This window comes from Haliotis rufescens, unplaced genomic scaffold (assembly GCF_023055435.1).
Source record: "Haliotis rufescens isolate VD_foot unplaced genomic scaffold, xgHalRufe1.0.p SCAF_7, whole genome shotgun sequence".
NCBI lineage: Eukaryota > Metazoa > Mollusca > Gastropoda > Lepetellida > Haliotidae > Haliotis > Haliotis rufescens.
Genome location: NW_025964361.1, coordinates 39,566,968 through 39,590,692, shown reverse-complemented (window position 1 = coordinate 39,590,692; position 23,725 = coordinate 39,566,968). Strand labels below are relative to the sequence as shown.

The window sequence follows — 23,725 nt, the reverse complement described above, 5'->3', positions numbered from 1 at the left end:
GAAACCGGATCCACCGGAAGCGCTCGTTAAATCAGTAACCCAAGAAGGTCCTGTTGAATGTACCATAAACACCCTTGTAGTCACGATAGCCATCTTTTAGGGCACAGGGTGCTTTTGAGGATCCTGTTCAATGTCCAAACTTGATGAGGTATGAATTCTAAGAGAAATGATATTCGGTTTGTTACAATTGTTAAGCATGACGTCATTTTACGGAAACATGTTATAATACCGTTACTCATATATTTGGAAACTGTTTGTCGCATATTTTCCTTTGACGCTGCATGTTCCCATCCTTCACGAATGTATATATCCATGTATATCCTATACGAATACGATTACGAATACACGTATCAAACATTCGTCTGTGGTTTGTGCTCTTCCTTTCTTCCTTCCTTTTTCAGATATTCGCCAGCTGCTTGAATTGCTTCCTCATTTGTGCTACCCTGTCGTTATATTTCTGTTATATTTCTTGAATATTGCTCAGCGGCGCAAAATCACATTCAATCAACCCTTCTCTTGTGGCAAAGATGTGAATACATTTAAGGCACTGGCGTTTTCAATTTAGATATTCGCCAGCCGCTTGAAGCTATCCTTGCGCGTTATCGAGATACGAATATGAACAACCCTTTGATTAGGAAGAGATTATATGGATGTCAACTTTTTTATTATGAGGAACACAACGTTTCGGAGTATATGCTTTCTCCTACATCATTCAAGTTGACATCCATATATTCTCTTCCTTAAACTGACTGGGACATACTTTAGGCCTTTGGCGAGGAGGGAGGTCTGTGCGGGTGTGAGGGTCTTGCTGCTCAAATTGACTACAGTCTTGTTGGTGGTTCTGGGGCTGGCTGATGTAGGAGTAAGCATATACTCCGAAACGTTGTGTTCCTCATAATAAAGAAGTTGACATCCATATATTCTCTTCCTTATGTGAATCACTTCTAAATGCCTTTCAAAGACCTAACCCTTTCATTGTTCTCCAGATATTCGTCAGTGGTCCTACACTGGCTCGTGGATACCTGAAGCGGCCCGACATCCAGGAGATGCGCTTCATCCAGCGGCCAGACACGGTGCCAGCGTCGTACGGGGACGTCCTCTACAGGACTGGGGACTGGGGCTACGTCCTCTCCGACAGCAGCCTGGAAATATGCGGCAGGTGTGACTCTATGGTGAAGATCAGAGGGTACTCCATTGAAGTACAGGTAAGATACTGGTTCCTTATTTCACTTATATCCCAGCATGTCAGCTTGATGTGGGAGGAAGGCTCCAAGTTTTGAAAGCCTTGAACGTTTACCATTTTAGTTGGTTGGTTTGTTGTTTAACGCCGCAACTATATGACGGCGGTTTAAAAATAATCGAGTCTGGACCAGTCAATCCAGTCATTAATATCATGAGCATGGATCCACGCAATTAAGATCGATGACATGCATCAACCAAGTCAGCGAGCCTGACCACCCGATCCCGTTAGTCGCCTCTTACGACAAGCATAGTCATGGAATCGGCATGAAATCTGTTGGTGAAATCGGCTGACAAACCTAGAAACATAATCAGCGCGAATCTTGTATTCGAACCTACGATCATAGGTTTCTCGCACGCCTAAGAGACGCAACTCTTTACAATAAATTGCGACCTCGGAGACAAGACGATTGGGTCACTCGTGCACCAAAATATTATGAGTGAGTGAGTATGGTTTTACACCCCTTTTAGCTCTATTCCCGCATTATCACTGCGGTGGAACACCAGAAATGTTCTTTGAAGAAACTCTGACACGGGTCTCGCTTTTCAGATGGATCATGTTCAGTTCATGGTAACCCTTTAATTATAAGTCATTGCCATATATTTTACATGCTTGTTTCAAACATAATGTGTGATTCATTTTTGCTGTAGGCGGTGGAGTCCGCCCTGATGTCACTCCCGATGGTGAACGCGTGTGTCGTCTTGGTGATTGGGGAAGAAGGGGAGGACAAGTTCCTCGTTTCTTATCTTGTGCCAGAAGGGCAGACCAACAAGAAGGAGGTGAGAGCCGCCCTGAAGAGGAGGCTGCCCTTCTACATGATACCATCCTACTTCGTGATCCTTAAAAGGTAAACGGTTTCAGCACTGCTTAAATTACATTTGTGACGTCACTCTATTGTTTAAGCACTCCATTATTTTTAAGGAATGGAGAGTTGCTGAGGCCATCAGTATCTCGATTCTACTACTCTTGGGAGTATTAGAATGGGATTCGAATAAAAAAATCTTTCAAACGACAAAGCAGCTGAACAAACGATTAGGAAAATAACAACCTTTAATGACCAAAATGGGTTTTTTTTAAATTAAGCACATATACTCCTGATTTCATTTTAATGCACATTCACATTTATGGTAATGTTCAATTTCTCGTTGTCAAGAGCGACTACACCACTGCGAACGCCGCTGGTAGCCGTCTCAGTCGAACCCTGAATGACACTGCTCACAGCCTTCTTCTGAGATTCTGTTGTACGGTTGTAGTTACGCAGAGCCGTGGATCTATGACCAGTCACTTCACATATTAATTGTTCGTCTACTCCAGCCTCATAAAGTCGGCTTGCTGCTGAGGCGCGCAGTGAGGGATTCGTACGGTATCCAGTAAGACTTGCTGTTTTGCATAGTCTTGAAACAACACACGCAAGCTTATGTCTCCCCAAAGGTTGATCACAATACCACAGATCCTCTCTAAATGGCTTATCCAATGGTCGTAAGTAAAAGCTATCAGTTTTCGATGAAGATGGACACAGTGAGCAATACTTTGCAAACAAATTGACAATGCATCTGTTACAGTGCATATATTTCATTACACTTTTTATATTTTTAACAAATTAAACTTAAACTGGGAAATTCTAAAATTCGAAAGTCGCTAGACCAGTATTTCTCGTTTTTATCGCCACTGGTCGACCATGACTCCTTGGCAAGCTCATTCACGCGAACAGTAAATTACGTAATCATAGATAAAGTCGGCGCGTACGTCCGCCCCGGCCCTTGTTCTCTTGATAAATGTTTTGTTACCAGCTGGCGCAGGTTTTGACCACTATCTTAAACTGTAATTAAAAAAAACTCTTCTTAGGCAATACTGATACCATTCTATTACCACCAGCTTTTGTGTAGTCAACTTTGACAGCCCAGGGCAGATAACAGAGACCGAAATTACAACTTCAAAGTAATTGTTAATGTGATACGAGTAGAGCTGTGGGGGTATATAACTCCTTGGGTGTTGGTCCTCAGCACACTTGCTTGAATAAACCCTAAGGACCTCACGGCTCTCTTCTCTCTTGTTTCAAGGTAAGAAACATTTAAATATTCCTATTTTATGACTAAACTTCTTATTTCATTGTTATTATTGTCTAGAAAATGTTATAGTTAAGTTGAATCAGTACTGCCATATTGTAACTCTCAATCTACTGTGTACAAGTTCTAAATGACTGCTCATTATATATAGTATTTACTGTTTAATACACAGTAACTTCCCAGTGTTATTTGAAGTGTAATGCGTCGTGGGCTCCTCCAGTTTATGTGTCATTAATATGCGGCACCAATAGTTCTCTCCTATATTTCGACATCCATGATTATATTCCCCTTCTATGTCTAACATCATCTGTTCAAAATGCCAGATGCATATACAGTGCAGTAGCGTAGCGTACATGTAGCTTAGTCACAAAACGGTTCCTAGAGTTAACACAACTGTTTCAAGCAAGATTTATTCTATACGTAGGTCGGTTAGTCCATATTTTCCGACAGTCCACCGATCAAAGGTTATATGAGCAGCTTTACCTTCCGTGTGCGCTTACAGAATAGGCTATAACAACGCATTCCATATTTCTTAGGTTTTATCCTCATTAAGTAAGTATTTGAATATATTGTAAAGAGTCCCTTTCCTCATATAGTTGCATACGCTACAACACAACCTATACTACAATTTTATTACCGTAGTCATTTAAATAGTGTTATAGTCATCTTTTATACTTCATAACAAGGTACATTTAAACGCGCATCGTTTAGGTATACAATTGCCGTATTCACTCCATTAGCTAGCTCCGTATATATACAGGAAATGTGCGTAGTCAATAGCAACATAGCCGCCGTGATTCATTACCGTAGTCACCAAAGTAATCACCACTAAAACTAATAATTACACTAACTAAAACCGAGCTATGTCTTCTACCGCGTACATTCGTATCTTTATTTAGATCAAGTATTTACCTTCCGTATTAGCCGAAATTATTATGTTGTGATAATTATTACTGAAACTACAAATATTAATGTTTACCGTCTTTTCATAAGTAAATGTCATGTTCCTCATCTAAGCAGTTGGTGCAGTCTACCGTACATGTTCTATTAAAATGTTACGACTTCTCAATTTAGCTTTTAAGAAATGTTATTTGGCATTACCGTTTTTATACTAGTAAATACCGCATCTGTTGTATAATGTTACCGTACATACTCCAATATTAATTCCATTGCTTTTATTATTATGCCTTTATGAGATGGACACTGTGTTAGCATATCATTATCATTATTATCATTGTATGTCACTATTATATATTAATTGATGTAACTTGAATGATATAGACACTTGCTTGAATAAACCCTAAGGACCTCACAGCTCTCTTCTCTCTTGTTTCAAGGCTAGCTCCCAATAGCTAATTCCCCAAACCGAGGCCTGACAGTTATTGGGATCACCCCAAAAAGGCTGTCTTAATTGGTGGAGACGTTCGATCCTCGGTGCCTGGAGCCAGCCTTGTGAACTACAAGTTGAGACTGTGACGTTACCTGTACCTGACTCCACACTATCACCACCACCTCCACGGCTTGACACCACACTATGCCTGCTGACACCATCGTCCCCTACAGAAGCAACAACACAGTCAGTCTCATCTTACCCAGCAACAACCCCCAGTAATGGCACAGATACATCTCCCCACATACACAGGTCAGCAGGATGCTGAAAGTTGGTGGGCAGATTTCTACAACTTCAACTTCCTCCATGGTCACACAGACACCCAATCCTGTAGAATTCTACCCTTCTACCTGGACGGAGCTGCTAAAGTATGGTTCAGGGACCTGCCTGCGCACACACAGCTTGACATCCACTTGCTGAAAGCGGCCTTTCAGCAACGATTTCGCAGTTCATCAGCCTTCAATTTGAGTCTTCTTGATATGACACAGAAGGAACAGGAGGACGTTGGAGACTTCATCACCAGGGTCCAAGCATCCACGTTACACTCCTGCTTACCACAATCTGTGATAGTAGCCATTGCAATCAATGGGCTACTCCCACAGATTAAGCAGTGGGTGTATATGAAGGAGCCATTGACCCTGGATGAGGTTCGTCACCATGCCCAACTGGCTGTACAATCGCAGGCCCCAAGCAAGGAAGAGGTCAGCTTGGTCCAACAAGTTGAGCAATTAACGAACTTGGTGACCATGCTGATCACTACAAACAAGGTCTGTGCTGTACAATCAGCAACTCCCTCATCCCACCATCAGCAGCACGAGCCCCAGGTCCAGCAACAGCCACCCTCCCCATCACCAAGATACCACCAGCATTCACAACAGGAACCATACCAACCACAAGAGGATCCATACCAGTCACCACAGCAGTACCAACCACCACAGGAACAATACCAACCACCACAGGATCCATACCAGTCACCACAGGAACCATACCAGTCACCACAAGAACCATACCAACCACCACAGGAACCATACCAGTCACCACAGGAACCATACCAACCACCACCACAGCAGTACCAACCACTACAACATCAATACCAGATACGGCAGGAACAATATCAACCACCACAGCACTATCAGCCACCACAGAAGGAGTATCCAGTTCCACCATCTCAGCCCCACCACACAGCACAGCAACAACAACAGACGCCATCCTTCTACCCGTACAGCTCCAGCAACAGTCAAAGTCTGCCAATTCCACAGCACCTTCGAGGCAGATGTCGCGGATGTGGTGAGTGTTTTCGGTTCCCTCACAATTGCCCTCATAGAAATACAGTCTGTAATTATTGCTCACGCATAGGTCACCATGCAAAGGTATGCATGCGCGCATACTATGCACAATATCAACAGCCACAGGGACTCATACCTGATACTCAGCGTTCTGGGGTCAGGCAAGAGTCAGCCTTTGTATCACTTGTTGCTCCCTTGACAAAGAACACTGTTCATGTCAAGGTTAAACAAGTGAGAACTACAGCTCTTGTTGACACAGGTGCATCAGTTAGCTGTGTCAGCATGGGCTACTTAAATAAAGTTGGCATCAAACCCTCTCATTTACGCCCATCTCACCTAACTGAAATCATAGGTGTAGGTGGTGAAAAACATTCTGTGCTAGGTTCTGTCTCTCTTGACATTAACATAGGGCATATCTACCTCCCCCAAATCTTTCATGTCTTTCACAACTTACATCACTCTCTCAAATTAGGCATTGACTTCCTTGAATTAAACAAAGTCACTATAGACCTGCCCTCAAAATGTCTTCACATACACGAAGGTCTTGTTTCAGTCTCTCTGGCATCAATCAATGGAGGCTACGCAAGACCATGCAAGGCTGTAATTATTCCTCCACACTCTCAAGCTGACATTCCCATCAAAGTTTCTCATTGTCAACAAGGTCAAGTTTTTCTTCTTGAACCAGTTCCGGCATTAAATGACATGCAGCTCCAAGGTGCTAAGTGCCTTATAACCAACAATCCAAAATCAGCTTGCATGAGATTGCTTAATGCGAGTGACAGCCATGTCACTTTATATTCAAAAACAGTGGTTACTGTAGCCTCAGAGATTGACCCCACATCTGTCCTTGACCTTCCTGACACTTCTGATTCTGATCCTCCTACTACTACAAGTGCTAACACAACACATTCACAGGACATTGACTTTGATCTTAGTGATGCAGACCTCACACATGAACAACAAACACATTTACGTGCATTTCTCCAATCACAAAGGTCAGTTTTTGCCTCAGATTGGTCAGAATTAGGACACACCCACTTACATCAACACAGAATAGAAACAGGTGATGCCAGACCGATTAGACTCCCTTTTTACAGGCAAAACGCAGCCATTAGAAAAGAATGTTCAAGACAGGTAAAAGAAATGTTAGATGCCAATATCATTCAACCTAGTTCTTCTGAGTGGCACTCACCTGTTGTCATGGTTAAGAAACGTGACAGCTCTTACCGCTTTGCCGTAGATTATAGACGCCTCAATGCATTTACTTAGCCTATATTTTTTCCTCTGCCACGTTTTGAAGATGTCGTTGATGCCGTAGGTGACAGCCATGCCAAAATCTTTAGTGTGCTTGATTGTGCTAGTGGCTTTTGGCAAATACCACTCCACCCAGATACAAAACACAAGTCCGCCTTCATTACGCCTGATGGTGTTTTTGAATGGAATCGCCTTCCTTTCGGCCTCAAAAATGCTCCTATGGCATTTCAGCAAACCATTTCAGAGGCACTAAAAGAGATGAATTGGCGTTACATATTGATATATGTCGATGACATAATAATATTTTCTAAAACCTTTTCTGAACATCTGAATCACCTCAAGGCAGTATTCCAAAAGATCAGTGAAGCAGGCCTCACTCTAAAACCCAGCAAATGTAAATTCGCGACAAAACAAGTTACCTAATTAGGGCATATCTTCAGCAAAGATGGCATCCATGTTGATCCTTCCAAAATAGATTCAGTCACACAGATTCCACCTCCTAAAAATGTCCATGACGTGCGTCATTTCCTAGGTTTGGCATCATATTATAGGAAATTTGTAGCAAACTTTTCGGGCATTGCCTCCCCTCTTTACAATCTTCTTAAAAAAGATGCATCTTTCGAATGGTCATACAATTGTCAACAGGCATTTGAAAAGCTAAAACATGCCCTTACAACTGCACCTATCCTCGCATACCCTGACCAAAACCAACCCTTCATCCTCACAACTGATGCATCACAAACTGCAATAGGGTACATCTTAGGCCAACTTGATCCTCAAAGTAGAGAACATGTAATATGTTATGGTGGCCGCTCTCTCCATACTGCTGAAAAGAATTGGGGTATCACACATCTAGAATGCCTGGCCGTCCTAGAAGGTATTAAAAACTTCAGGGTGTACCTTGCAAATGGATCATTTTCTGTTTACACAGACCACAAAGCTCTGACTTGACTTAAGAAAACCAAACATGACTCTGGTCGCCTTAGTAGATGGTCCCTCATGCTGCAAGAGTATGATTTTGAGATCATACACAGGCCAGGCAAAGCCAACACAAATGCAGATGCCTTATCTCACATTCCTCATGCAGAGCAAGTACATCAACCTAACACTGATGATATACCCTCCCCACCCATTTCAACAGAACCCATCTCATCAACCCGCACATATGCACAAGTAGCTGCCACTGCTTCATCTCCACTCTTACCCACTCCAACTTCACATTTGATGTCACCATCAAGCAGCCCCAAAGTGTCATTCCCTCATCACCAAGGCAACACGAGGCCTACTCCCTCGACTGCCACTTCTCACCATTATGCCAATCCCAATACAGGCAACATGAGGTTTACACCCTCGACTGCCACTTCTCGCCATTATGCAAATCCCAATGCAGGCAACATGAGGTCTACACCCTCGACTGCCACTTCTCACCATTATGCCAATGCCAATACAGGCAACAAGAGGTCTACACCCTCGACTGCCCATTCTTCCCATTATGCCAATCCCAATACAGGCAACAAGAGGTCTACACCCTCGACTGCTCATTCTTGCCATTACGCCAATCCCAATGCAGGCAACAAGAGGCCTACACCCTCGACTGCCTCTTCTCTCCAACATGCTAATTCTCACTCAGCCAACAAGAGGTCTACACCTTCGACTTCCTTCACTCGCCAATATGCTTATTCAAAAGCAGGCAATATGAGGTCTACACCCTCAACAGCCTTATCTCACAAACCAGCCAGCCATGCTCATCCAAGTCCCATGCCACCTACTGACAAGAAGACAAACAAGTCGGTCACCATTGCTACAAAATCCTCCAACAACAGTGTCCACACCAAACTACCATTCATGTCTCGTCCCTCCAGCCAACTGAGGTCTTCTTCCTCTTCAACCAAATCATGCTCATCTCCACAAAACAACTTTCCAAAGCATACAAACATTGACAATGACACTCTTGACTCACACAGTGTCTCATCAGAAGATATCAGTAGAGATGACATAACATCCTCTATATCTGTAGACTTTGTCTACAAGTCGTGTCCTCACGATCCTCCTTCAGGCCCTATGGTCTTTGCTATAGGAACTGATCTTGATGATAAAGACTTGGCAGAAAAGCAACGTAAATCCCCTGACCTTTGTCCAATCATGGACTACATTGAAAAAGGTGAAATTCCTTCCACCTATACAGATGTTCAAGTCAAGGGTCTAACTGGCCTTGCTCAAGAGTATGACATACGTGATGGTATTCTGTACCACTTCTATCATGCAAAGCATCGAGGTCAGAAAAACAATCGCCCTCCTATGGTAACACAGCTAGCTGTCCCTGTCTGCTGTCGCAAAGAGCTTCTTTTTGCCTACCATGATTCCAAAGCTGGTGGTTGCCACTTTGGACGAGATGCCACTCGTCAGACAATACTCACAAAGTATTACTGGCCAGGCTTATACCAGGATATTGAGAATTATGTCAAGTCCTGTGATGACTGCCAACGCTCCAAAAGAAGGACAAATGCCAAGCCAGCACCAATGGTGCCCATGCCTATTGAGGACACATTCTCTCGTCTCCATGTTGACATCCTTGGGCCATTGCCTGAGACTAAGGAAGGTTATAAGTATGTTCTCCTTGCAGTTGATTCCTTCTCACGCTGGACTGAAGGTTTCCTTATGCGCACTCAAGAAGCCTCCGAGGTTGCATCAATCCTGTTCACTGAGGTTTTCTCACGGTTTGGTGCTCCCCGTACTCTTCTTACTGACAGAGGTAGGCAGTTCACTTCCAAGCTAGTAAATGCTCTCTGTGAACTCCTCGATATCAAGCACTACTACACTTCGTCCTATCACCCCCAGACTAATGGGATGTGTGAAAGGAGGAACAGTGTCATAGAGCAGGCTCTCCGAACATATGCTGACCCTGATCAGACCAATTGGGCCAAACTCATTCCATGTGTTATGATGGCCATGCGCAATGTACCTTGTCAATCTACAGGGTATTCACCACACTACCTTCTGTTTGGAAAGGAAATGAATCTTCCTTTTGACACAACCTTGCTGCCTAAATCTACCCTCGGCAAAGATGCACAGGGTCATCTTCAAGATCTCTTGAAAAATCTGAATGTTGCAAAATCCCTTGCAAAGGACAACATGTCTGCTGCTCAGGATAAAAGCATGAATCTTCAGGATGTCAGAGCCAAGGAACCTTCATTTGCAGTTGGTGATCAGGTTCTCATGACTGATCCAACTGTCAAAACTGGCCTTTCCCCCAAACTGTCAAAGAAATGGATAGGACCTTACAGAATCATTCGCATCGGTCTAAACTATACATTCAAACTACTGAACACTAACACAAACAAAGAACATAAATCCTTCATTCATGCCAACAGACTTAAAACTTATACACCTCCAACCCCTCGAAGACAAACTGCACAACCAGCTCAGCATCTAGCAACACCCACTCAGTCGACGGCCTCCCAGCCCGACAATCCTCGTAGAGAAGCCTTACAAACAGCTCAGCATCAATCACCTCCAACTCAGTCAACATCCTCCCATCCTGACAACCCTACCACAACACAGCACACTTCCGTGGAGCATCCCATTATGCTACCTCACTCGTCTGATAACTCTGACACTATTCCACAGAGTCCCACATCATCTGCCCAACCAGATGATCAACTTTATGCTGTAAAACGCATACACAAAGCTAAAAAGAAGTCAGGAGTAACTCATTACCTAATTGAATGGGAAGGTTACCCCCACCTGGGAACCTGCCTCCAACCTTAGTGCGGAAATGATAAGTGATTACCATACATTTAGAACAGGATCTGGTCACAGACGGAAACGGAAACACAGATATTTTGCAAAATCATAGGTCTTGACCTTCCATGCTATTCCTCCTGGCAACAAGTCATCATTTGTCAAGGTAGATGAGCTCTGACCACCCCCTACAGGTAATCAAATTGCCTTGTGTTCTATAAGTGCTACGCAGTGAAATGTTGTGGCCACAACTTTCCTGCATCAATGGTCATCCCATCTGACTTGTACTTTGGTTTCTTTTTGTCTTTGGTCCATCATGGAGAGCCACTATCCTTGAGTTCGGCTGATATTCGTGCCTCCTGTCCTGAGTGAACTTGCTTTGCCTCCAATCCCTAACTATGATATGTACACGTCAACTACCGTTAATTTCTCGTTGTCATCACCACCTTAACGGACTACAATGTCTCCACTCGTTAGGAATCTTGGCTGTTCCTTGGGCAGCATTTCTCATCCTTGTCTCAAAATCTCAACTGTCTTCTCCAAGACTTGAGTGTGCCACAATTCCAATTCTTCCACTCACTCTGTGTCCTTCCCATTTGCACATCCAACCTCCTTCTGGTGCCTCACTTCCCGCACATTCACAAACTCTTTAAGCACCCCTTTGCCACCTATATCCTAATATTTCACAACGGATACTTTCAATCGTAGACCTAGCGTGATGTGAAATGTTTGACAGTGTAAGGGCAAATTGTTGGGGAACGCTAAAAACTCCCTCATCACACAACAACCTTTCCTCATATTATGTATGTTCTTGTTAACCGGTTTCCTTTTCACAGAAATGCTTGTTCATTACTTCAAATTGTCATTTTTCTTGTAGTTTAATATGTAGGTATGTTTCAGAATCTTTGTAATGGAAATCGTGTGCCTTATGTTTTCAACTGATCAAACTATCTTCATGCACACATTTGTTCATGTCCAACGTAATCTATTGTATCATTGTATTCTGATTATCTATGTATATTCGCTTCATTTTAATCCTTTTCTTTTGGCTTTTGAGGACAAAAGCTCCACGACGCACAGGGGTATTGTTACAGTCCATATATTTCATTACACTTTTTATATTTTTAACAAATTAAACTTAAACTGGGAAATTCTAAAATTCGAAAGTCGCTAGACCAGTATTTCTCGTTTTTATCGCCACTGGTCGACCATGACGGCTGCTCCTTGGCAAGCTCATTCACGCGAACAGTAAATTACGTAATCATAGATAAAGTCGGCGCGTACGTCCGCCCCGGCCCTTGTTCTCTTGATAAATGTTTTGTTACCAGCTGGCGCAGGTTTTGACCACTATCTTAAACTGTAATTAAAAAAAACTCTTCTTAGGCAATACTGATACCATTCTATTACCACCAGCTTTTGTGTAGTCAACTTTGACAGCCCAGGGCAGATAACAGAGACCGAAATTACAACTTCAAAGTAATTGTTAATGTGATAAGAGTAGAGCTGTGGGGGTATATAACTCCTTGGGTGTTGGTCCTCAGCACACTTGCTTGAATAAACCCTAAGGACCTCACGGCTCTCTTCTCTCTCGTTTCAAGGTAAGAAACATTTAAATATTCCTATTTTATGACTAAACTTCTTATTTCATTGTTATTATTGTCTAGAAAATGTTATAGTTAAGTTGAATCAGTACTGCCATATTGTAACTCTCAATCTACTGTGTACAAGTTCTAAATGACTGCTCATTATATATAGTATTTACTGTTTAATACACAGTAACTTCCCAGTGTTATTTGAAGTGTAATGCGTCGTGGGCTCCTCCAGTTTATGTGTCATTAATATGCGGCACCAATAGTTCTCTCCTATATTTCGACATCCATGATTATATTCCCCTTCTATGTCTAACATCATCTGTTCAAAATGCCAGATGCATATACAGTTTATATTTCCGTGCAGTAGCGTAGCGTACATGTAGCTTAGTCACAAAACGGTTCCTAGAGTTAACACAACTGTTTCAAGCAAGATTTATTCTATACGTAGGTCGGTTAGTCCATATTTTCCGACAGTCCACCGATCAAAGGTTATATGAGCAGCTTTACCTTCCGTGTGCGCTTACAGAATAGGCTATAACAACGCATTCCATATTTCTTAGGTTTTATCCTCATTAAGTAAGTATTTGAATATATTGTAACGAGTCCCTTTCCTCATATAGTTGCATACGCTACAACACAACCTATACTACAATTTTATTACCGTAGTCATTTAAATAGTGTTATAGTCATCTTTTATACTTCATAACAAGGTACATTTAAACGCGCATCGTTTAGGTATACAATTGCCGTATTCACTCCATTAGCTAGCTCCGTATATATACAGGAAATGTGCGTAGTCAATAGCAACATAGCCGCCGTGATTCATTACCGTAGTCACCAAAGTAATCACCACTAAAACTAATAATTACACTAACTAAAACCGAGCTATGTCTTCTACCGCGTACATTCGTATCTTTATTTAGATCAAGTATTTACCTTCCGTATTAGCCGAAATTATTATGTTGTGATAATTATTACTGAAACTACAAATATTAATGTTTACCGTCTTTTCATAAGTAAATGTCATGTTCCTCATCTAAGCAGTTGGTGCAGTCTACCGTACATGTTCTATTAAAATGTTACGACTTCTCAATTTAGCTTTTAAGAAATGTTATTTGGCATTACCGTTTTTATACTAGTAAATACCGCATCTGTTGTATAATGTTACCGTACATACTCCAATATTAATTCCATTGCTTTTATTATTATGCCTTTATGAGACGGACACTGTGTTAGCATATCATTATCATTATTATCATTGTATGTCACTATAATATATTAATTGATGTAACTTGAATGATATAGACACTTGCTTGAATAAACCCTAAGGACCTCACAGCTCTCTTCTCTCTTGTTTCAAGGCTAGCTCCCAATAGCTAATTCCCCAAACCGAGGCCTGACAGTTATTGGGATCACCCCAAAAAGGCTGTCTTAATTGGTGGAGACGTTCGATCCTCGGTGCCTGGAGCCAGCCTTGTGAACTACAAGTTGAGACTGTGACGTTACCTGTACCTGACTCCACACTATCACCACCACCTCCACGGCTTGACACCACACTATGCCTGCTGACACCATCGTCCCCTACAGAAGCAACAACACAGTCAGTCTCATCTTACCCAGCAACAACCCCCAGTAATGGCACAGATACATCTCCCCACATACACAGGTCAGCAGGATGCTGAAAGTTGGTGGGCAGATTTCTACAACTTCAACTTCCTCCATGGTCACACAGACACCCAATCCTGTAGAATTCTACCCTTCTACCTGGACGGAGCTGCTAAAGTATGGTTCAGGGACCTGCCTGCGCACACACAGCTTGACATCCACTTGCTGAAAGCGGCCTTTCAGCAACGATTTCGCAGTTCATCAGCCTTCAATTTGAGTCTTCTTGATATGACACAGAAGAAACAGGAGGACGTTGGAGACTTCATCACCAGGGTCAAAGCATCCACGTTACACTCCTGCTTACCACAATCTGTGATAGTAGCCATTGCCATCAATGGGCTACTCCCACAGATTAAGCAGTGGGTGTATATGAAGGAGCCATTGACCCTGGATGAGGTTCGTCACCATGCCCAACTGGCTGTACAATCGCAGGCCCCAAGCAAGGAAGAGGTCAGCTTGGTCCAACAAGTTGAGCAATTAACGAACTTGGTGACCATGCTGATCACTACAAACAAGGTCTGTGCTGTACAATCAGCAACTCCCTCATCCCACCATCAGCAGCACGAGCCCCAGGTCCAGCAACAGCCACCCTCCCCATCACCAAGATACCACCAGCAACCACAACAGGAACCATACCAACCACAAGAGGATCCATACCAGTCACCACAGCAGTACCAACCACCACAGGAACAATACCAACCACCACAGGATCCATACCAGTCACCACAGGAACCATACCAGTCACCACAAGAACCATACCAGTCACCACAGGAACCATACCAGTCACCAGAGGAACCATACCAACCACCACCACAGCAGTACCAACCACTACAACATCAATACCAGATACGGCAGGAACAATATCAACCACCACAGCACTATCAGCCACCACAGAAGGAGTATCCAGTTCCACCACCTCAGCCCCACCACACAGCACAGCAACAACAACAGACGCCATCCTTCTACCCGTACAGCTCCAGCAACAGTCAAAGTCTGCCAATTCCACAGCACCTTCGAGGCAGATGTCGCGGATGTGGTGAGTTTTTTCGGTTCCCTCACAATTGCCCTCATAGAAATACAGTCTGTAATTATTGCTCACGCATAGGTCACCATGCAAAGGTATGCATGCGCGCATACTATGCACAATATCAACAGCCACAGGGACTCATACCTGATACTCAGCGTTCTGGGGTCAGGCAAGAGTCAGCCTTTGTATCACTTGTTGCTCCCTTGACAAAGAACACTGTTCATGTCAAGGTTAAACAAGTGAGAACTACAGCTCTTGTTGACACAGGTGCATCAGTTAGCTGTGTCAGCATGGGCTACTTAAATAAAGTTGGCATCAAACCCTCTCATTTACGCCCATCTCACCTAACTGAAATCATAGGTGTAGGTGGTGAAAAACATTCTGTGCTAGGTTCTGTCTCTCTTGACATTAACATAGGGCATATCTACCTCCCCCAAATCTTTCATGTCTTTCACAACTTACATCACTCTCTCAAATTAGGCATTGACTTCCTTGAATTAAACAAAGTCACTATAGACCTGCCCTCAAAATGTCTTCACATACACGAAGGTCTTGTTTCAGTCTCTCTGGCATCAATCAATGGAGGCTACGCAAGACCATGCAAGGCTGTAATTATTCCTCCACACTCTCAAGCTGACATTCCCATCAAAGTTTCTCATTGTCAACAAGGTCAAGTTTTTCTTCTTGAACCAGTTCCGGCATTAAATGACATGCAGCTCCAAGGTGCTAAGTGCCTTATAACCAACAATCCAAAATCAGCTTGCATGAGATTGCTTAATGCGAGTGACAGCCATGTCACTTTATATTCAAAAACAGTGGTTACTGTAGCCTCAGAGATTGACCCCACATCTGTCCTTGACCTTCCTGACACTTCTGATTCTGATCCTCCTACTACTACAAGTGCTAACACAACACATTCACAGGACATTGACTTTGATCTTAGTGATGCAGACCTCACACATGAACAACAAACACATTTACGTGCATTTCTCCAATCACAAAGGTCAGTTTTTGCCTCAGATTGGTCAGAATTAGGACACACCCACTTACATCAACACAGAATAGAAACAGGTGATGCCAGACCGATTAGACTCCCTTTTTACAGGCAAAACGCAGCCATTAGAAAAGAATGTTCAAGACAGGTAAAAGAAATGTTAGATGCCAATATCATTCAACCTAGTTCTTCTGAGTGGCACTCACCTGTTGTCATGGTTAAGAAACGTGACAGCTCTTACTGCTTTGCCGTAGATTATAGACGCCTCAATGCAGTTACTAAGCCTATATTTTTTCCTCTGCCACGTTTTGAAGATGTCGTTGATGCCGCAGGTGACAGCCATGCCAAAATCTTTAGTGTGCTTGATTGTGCTAGTGGCTTTTGGCAAATACCACTCCACCCAGATACAAAAAACAAGTCCGCCTTCATTACGCCTGATGGTGTTTTTGAATGGAATCGCCTTCCTTTCGGCCTCAAAAATGCTCCTATGGCATTTCAGCAAACCATTTCAGAGGCACTAAAAGAGATGAATTGGCGTTACATATTGATATATGTCGATGACATAATAATATTTTCTAAAACCTTTTCTGAACATCTGAATCACCTCAAGGCAGTATTCCAAAAGATCAGTGAAGCAGGCCTCACTCTAAAACCCAGCAAATGTAAATTCGCGACAAAACAAGTTACCTACTTAGGGCATATCTTCAGCAAAGATGGCATCCATGTTGATCCTTCCAAAATAGATTCAGTCACACAGATTCCACCTCCTAAAAATGTCCATGACGTGCGCCATTTCCTAGGTTTGGCATCATATTATAGGAAATTTGTAGCAAACTTTTCGGGCATTGCCTCCCCTCTTTACAATCTTCTTAAAAAAGATGCATCTTTCGAATGGTCATACAATTGTCAACAGGCATTTGAAAAGCTAAAACATGCCCTTACAACTGCACCTATCCTCGCATACCCTGACCAAAACCAACCCTTCATCCTCACAACTGATGCATCACAAACTGCAATAGGGTACATCTTAGGCCAACTTGATCCTCAAAGTAGAGAACATGTAATATGTTATGGCGGCCGCTCTCTCCATACTGCTGAAAAGAATTGGGGTATCACACATCTAGAATGCCTGGCCGTCCTAGAAGGTATTAAAAACTTCAGGGTGTACCTTGCAAATGGATCATTTTCTGTTTACACAGACCACAAAGCTCTGACTTGGCTTAAGAAAACCAAACATGACTCTGGTCGCCTTAGTAGATGGTCCCTCATGCTGCAAGAGTATGATTTTGAGATCATACACAGGCCAGGCAAAGCCAACACAAATGCAGATGCCTTATCTCGCATTCCTCATGCAGAGCAAGAACATCAACCGAACACTGACAAAATACCCTCCCCACCCATTTCAACAGAACCCATCTCATCAACCCACACATATGCACAAGTAGCTGCCACTGCTTCATCTCCACTCTTACCCACTCCAACTTCACATTTGATGTCACCATCAAGCAGCCCCAAAGTGTCATTTCCTCATCACCAAGGCAACACGAGGCCTACTCCCTCGACTGCCACTTCTCACCATTATGCAAATCCCAATGCAGGCAACATGAGGTCTACACCCTCGACTGCCACTTCTCACCATTATGCCAATGCCAATACAGGCAACAAGAGGTCTACACCCTCGACTGCCCATTCTTCCCATTATGCCAATCCCAATACAGGCAACAAGAGGTCTACACCCTCGACTGCTCATTCTTGCCATTACGCCAATCCCAATGCAGGCAACAAGAGGCCTACACCCTCGACTGCCTCTTCTCTCCAACATGCTAATTCTCACTCAGCCAACAAGAGCACTCAAGAAGCCTCCGAGGTTGCATCAATCCTGTTCACTGAGGTTTTCTCACGGTTTGGTGCTCCCCGTACTCTTCTTACTGACAGAGGTAGGCAGTTCACTTCCAAGCTAGTAAATGCTCTCTGTGAACTCCTCGATATCAAGCACTACTACACTTCGTCCTACCACCCCCAGACTAATGGGATGTGTGAAAGGAGGAACAGTGTCATAGAGCAGGCTCTCCGAACATATGCTGACCCTGATCAGACCAATTGGGCCAAACTCATTCCATGTGTTATGATGGCCATGCGCAATGTACCTTGTCAATCTACAGGGTATTCACCACACTGCCTTCTGTTTGGAAAGGAAATGAATCTTCCTTTTGACACAACCTTGCTGCCTAAATCTACCCTCGGCAAAGATGCACAGGGTCATCTTCAAGATCTCTTGAAAAATCTGAATGTTGCAAAATCCCTTGCAAAGGACAACATGTCTGCTGCTCAGGATAAAAGCATGAATCTTCAGGATGTCAGAGCCAAGGAACCTTCATTTGCAGTTGGTGATCAGGTTCTCATGACTGATCCAACTCAAAACTGGCCTTTCCCCCAAACTGTCAAAGAAATGGATAGGACCTTACAGAATCATTCGCATCGGTCTAAACCATACATTCAAACTACTGAACACTAACACAAACAAAGAACATAAATCCTTCATTCATGCCAACAGACTTAAAACTTATACACCTCCAACCCCTCGAAGACAAACTGCACAACCAGCTCAGCATCTAGCAACACCCACTCAGTCGACGGCCTCCCAGCCCGACAATCCTCGTAGAGAAGCCTCACAAACAGCCCAGCATCAATCAACTCCAACTCAGTCAACATCCTCCCATCCTGACAACCCTACCACAACACAGCACACTTCCGTGGAGCATCCCATTATGCTACCTCACTCGTCTGATAACTCTGACACTATTCCACAGAGTCCCACATCATCTGCCCAACCAGATGATCAACTTTATGCTGTAAAACGCATACACAAAGCTAAAAAGAAGTCAGGAGTAACTCATTACCTAATTGAATGGGAAGGTTACCCCCAACGCACCTGGGAACCTGCCTCCAACCTTAGTGCGGAAATGATAAGTGATTACCATACATTTAGAACAGGATCTGGTCACAGACGGAAACGGAAACACAGATATTTTGCAAAATCATAGGTCTTGACCTTCCATGCTATTCCTCCTGGCAACAAGTCATCATTTGTCAAGGTAGATGAGCTCTGACCACCCCCTACAGGTAATCAAATTGCCTTGTGTTCTATAAGTGCTACGCAGTGAAATGTTGTGGCCACAACTTTCCTGCATCAATGGTCATCCCATCTGACTTGTACTTTGGTTTCTTTTTGTCTTTGGTCCATCATGGAGAGCCACTATCCTTGAGTTCGGCTGATATTCGTGCCTCCTGTCCTGAGTGAACTTGCTTTGCCTCCAATCCCTAACTATGATATGTACACGTCAACTACCGTTAATTTCTCGTTGTCATCACCACCTTAACGGACTACAATGTCTCCACTCGTTAGGAATCTTGGCTGTTCCTTGGGCAGCATTTCTCATCCTTGTCTCAAAATCTCAACTGTCTTCTCCAAGACTTGAGTGTGCCACAATTCCAATTCTTCCACTCACTCTGTGTCCTTCCCATTTGCACATCCAACCTCCTTCTGGTGCCTCACTTCCCGCACATTCACAAACTCTTTAAGCACCCCTTTGCCACCTATATCCTAATATTTCACAACGGATACTTTCAATCGTAGACCTAGCGTGATGTGAAATGTTTGACAGTGTAAGGGCAAATTGTTGGGGAACGCTAAAAACTCCCTCATCACACAACAACCTTTCCTCATATTATGTATGTTCTTGTTAACCGGTTTCCTTTTCACAGAAATGCTTGTTCATTACTTCAAATTGTCATTTTTCTTGTAGTTTAATATGTAGGTATGTTTCAGAATCTTTGTAATGGAAATCGTGTGCCTTATGTTTTCAACTGATCAAACTATCTTCATGCACACATTTGTTCATGTCCAACGTAATCTATTGTATCATTGTATTCTGATTATCTATGTATATTCGCTTCATTTTAATCCTTTTCTTTTGGCTTTTGAGGACAAAAGCTCCACGACGCACAGGGGTATTGTTACAGTGCATATATTTCATTACACTTTTTATATTTTAAACAAATTAAACTTAAACTGGGAAATTCTAAAATTCGAAAGTCGCTAGACCAGTATTTCTCGTTTTTATCGCCACTGGTCGACCATGACGGCTGCTCCTTGGCAAGCTCATTCACGCGAACAGTAAATTACGTAATCATAGATAAAGTCGGCGCGTACGTCCGCCCCGGCCCTTGTTCTCTTGATAAATGTTTTGTTACCAGCTGGCGCAGGTTTTGACCACCATCTTAAACTGTAATTAAAAAAAACTCTTCTTAGGCAATACTGATACCATTCTATTACCACCAGCTTTTGTGTAGTCAACTTTGACAGCCCAGGGCAGATAACAGAGACCGAAATTACAACTTCAAAGTAATTGTTAATGTGATAAGAGTAGAGCTGTGGGTGTATATAACTCCTTGGGTGTTGGTCCTCAGCACACTTGCTTGAATAAACCCTAAGGACCTCACAGCTCTCTTCTCTCTTGTTTCAAGGTAAGAAACATTTAAATTTTCCTATTTTATGACTAAACTTCTTATTTCATTGTTATTATTGTCTAGAAAATGTTATAGTTAAGTTGAATCAGTACTGCCATATTGTAACTCTCAATCTACTGTGTACAAGTTCTAAATGACTGCTCATTATATATAGTATTTACTGTTTAATACACAGTAACTTCCCAGTGTTATTTGAAGTGTAATGCGTCGTGGGCTCCTCCAGTTTATGTGTCATTAATATGCGGCACCAATAGTTCTCTCCTATATTTCGACATCCATGATTATATTCCCCTTCTATGTCTAACATCATCTGTTCAAAATGCCAGATGCATATACAGTGCAGGTAGCGTAGCGATTTATTCTATACGTAGGTCGGTTAGTCCATATTTTCCGACAGTCCACCGATCAAAGGTTATATGAGCAGCTTTACCTTCCGTGTGCGCTTACAGAATAGGCTATAACAACGCATTCCATATTTCTTAGGTTTTATCCTCATTAAGTAAGTATTTGAATATATTGTAAAGAGTCCCTTTCCTCATATAGTTGCATACGCTACAACACAACCTATACTACAATTTTATTACCGTAGTCATTTAAATAGTGTTATAGTCATCTTTTATACTTCATAACAAGGTACATTTAAACGCGCATCGTTTAGGTATACAATTGCCGTATTCACTCCATTAGCTAGCTCCGTATATATACAGGAAATGTGCGTAGTCAATAGCAACATAGCCGCCGTGATTCATTACCGTAGTCACCAAAGTAATCACCACTAAAACTAATAATTACACTAACTAAAACCGAGCTATGTCTTCTACCGCGTACATTCGTATCTTTATTTAGATCAAGTATTTACCTTCCGTATTAGCCGAAATTATTATGTTGTGATAATTATTACTGAAACTACAAATATTAATGTTTACCGTCTTTTCATAAGTAAATGTCATGTTCCTCATCTAAGCAGTTGGTGCAGTCTACCGTACATGTTCTATTAAAATGTTACGACTTCTCAATTTAGCTTTTAAGAAATGTTATTTGGCATTACCGTTTTTATACTAGTAAATACCGCATCTGTTGTATAATGTTACCGTACATACTCCAATATTAATTCCATTGCTTTTATTATTATGCCTTTATGAGACGGACACTGTGTTAGCATATCATTATCATTATTATCATTGTATGTCACTATAATATATTAATTGATGTAACTTGAATGATATAGACACTTGCTTGAATAAACCCTAAGGACCTCACAGCTCTCTTCTCTCTTGTTTCAAGGCTAGCTCCCAATAGCTAATTCCCCAAACCGAGGCCTGACAGTTATTGGGATCACCCCAAAAAGGCTGTCTTACATCTACCAGGCCTGTCCACATTTGCGTACGCAACAACTCGTTTGTTGTCCAGTCTGCGATGTTTCAGTCCACCACTGTTTGTTTTCGAAGTTTGTTCAGTGTACATAAGATAACGTCCATGTTGACTTTCACAGATCTCAAATTGTGAAAATGATCCTCTGCGCAAGTTTCTATGTTCCTGTCCACCACGTAGTGCAAAGTTCATACCAATCAGATATACCATTGTGTCTAGCAACTGGGAAGGTTTGTCACTTCCTAAACAGCCTTTTGACCATAACACGTCTTCTTCTTCCGGTGTAATAATCTGTGCTTGTTTCTTCTGTTTGCAGGTTTTGCTTTTGATTTTCATCACATATCCACAGTATTCCGAATCTGGGAAAACGAGTCATCAGTTAGTAGTTTGTAGCACTTGTCAAGCGTATCCAAGTACAGCTGAATGCAGATGACAAAACTGTACAGTGTATCTGGAGGATAGTCCGAGCCGTCTAACTTCTTTACCTCACAAATAAAACAGGAGACCGAGTAGTTCAGTTCATCGCGGGTCATATCTTCCAATTCTGTGAAAATATGACTTATGTTTCAGTCATCTGCTAATCTGTTCCTGTGCGTCTGCCAGTCCTTAAAACTTTTAACTGACCATCTAATTTTCGTCATGGTACTGTCAGCAAATCTGAAATACAAAAGAAATAATGATGCTTAAATAATTCTGAACACAAGTATATGTCAGGACAGTGAGGAAACTGACAAGGGTTTGGGGTTGTAATGTATCACATACAATATGTGAGTGTAGGTGGTGTGAGGCGAGGAGAAATTCTCATGCTGCACCCACTTATTGCGGGATAAAGAAAGCAGCGTTAGGTGGTGTGAGGCGAGGAGAAATTCCCATGCTGCACGCACTTATTGCGGGATAAAGAAAGCAGCGTTAGGTGGTGTGAGGCGAGGAGAAATTCTCATGCTGCACCCACGTATTGCGGGATAAAGAAAGCAGCGTTAGGTGGTGTGAGGCGAGGAGAAATTCCCATGCTGCACGCACTTATTGCGGGATAAAGAAAGCAGCGTTAGGTGGTGTGAGGCGAGGAGAAATTCTCATGCTGCACCCACTTATTGCGGGATTAAGGAAAGCAGCGTTAGCTTTTGTCTCGTCCGTCACAATACATATCAACTACGATTGGATATGATAGGATGTTGGTATGCGAGCGTCAAGGGTTGGAGCGTGGGATGTGTGTGTGTGTGTGTGTGTGTGTGTGGTGGAGGTTGGGGTGGTGTGTGTGGGGGGGGGGGGGGGGGGGGGGGGGGAGTGAGGAATGCGAGCATAAGGATTTATCGTAATGGAGGTGTTTGAAAACACTGAGTGGTAGTAGAAACAAAACGAGCATCAAATACTACACCAATAACGTTCGGGCTACCATACCGCTTCAATTTGAAATGTGAACAAGTGGAATATATGTGTACATCATTCTAACAAATTAACCTAATTTCTTTAACAAGCCATATTAATGATAAAAATGAACGAAATGCACCACGTGTTTGCTGACGATTTAACGTTCCATATTTGCTATTTGCGCACAATTCTATAAACATA

The 23,725-nt window shown here is 42.6% G+C and overlaps 2 protein-coding genes across 5 annotated transcripts in view; both read left to right on the top strand.

The window, feature by feature from the left end:
* LOC124144201 (glycine betaine reductase ATRR-like) overlaps positions 1 to 23,725 on the top strand; it is a 67,268-nt gene that overhangs the window by 21,512 nt on the left and 22,031 nt on the right. For both annotated transcript variants that reach the window (XM_046513489.2, XM_046513490.2), the window contains 2 exons: positions 987 to 1,205; positions 1,891 to 2,087. In XM_046513489.2, the coding sequence (XP_046369445.2) occupies positions 987 to 1,205; positions 1,891 to 2,087 (416 nt within the window). The remainder of the gene's footprint in view (positions 1 to 986; positions 1,206 to 1,890; positions 2,088 to 23,725) is intronic.
* LOC125376042 lies at positions 8,029 to 22,044 on the top strand. 3 transcript variants are annotated; one of them, XM_048387329.1, is made up of 2 exons: positions 8,029 to 13,017; positions 21,157 to 22,044. In XM_048387329.1, exon 1 carries the CDS (start codon positions 8,236 to 8,238, stop codon positions 11,002 to 11,004), a length of 2,769 nt encoding a protein of 922 aa, XP_048243286.1. In that variant the 5' UTR covers positions 8,029 to 8,235; the 3' UTR covers positions 11,005 to 13,017; positions 21,157 to 22,044. The 3 variants fall into 3 exon arrangements, with proteins under 3 accessions (XP_048243286.1, XP_048243285.1, XP_048243287.1); XM_048387328.1 differs by lacking the exon at positions 21,157 to 22,044 and adding an exon at positions 19,172 to 21,146 and having other exon boundaries at positions 8,029 to 10,969; XM_048387330.1 differs by lacking the exon at positions 21,157 to 22,044 and adding an exon at positions 18,123 to 19,309 and having other exon boundaries at positions 8,029 to 9,918.

Excerpts from the sequence above, each read along its gene's own strand:
- LOC125376042 (XM_048387328.1), top strand. The coding sequence starts at position 8,236 with ATGCTGCAAGAGTATGATTTTGAGATCATACACAGGCCAGGCAAAGCC. Across the intron at positions 10,970-19,171 it reads TTACCTAATTGAATGGGAAG|GTTACCCCCAACGCACCTGG; the intron begins GTTACCCCCACC and ends TTGAATGGGAAG.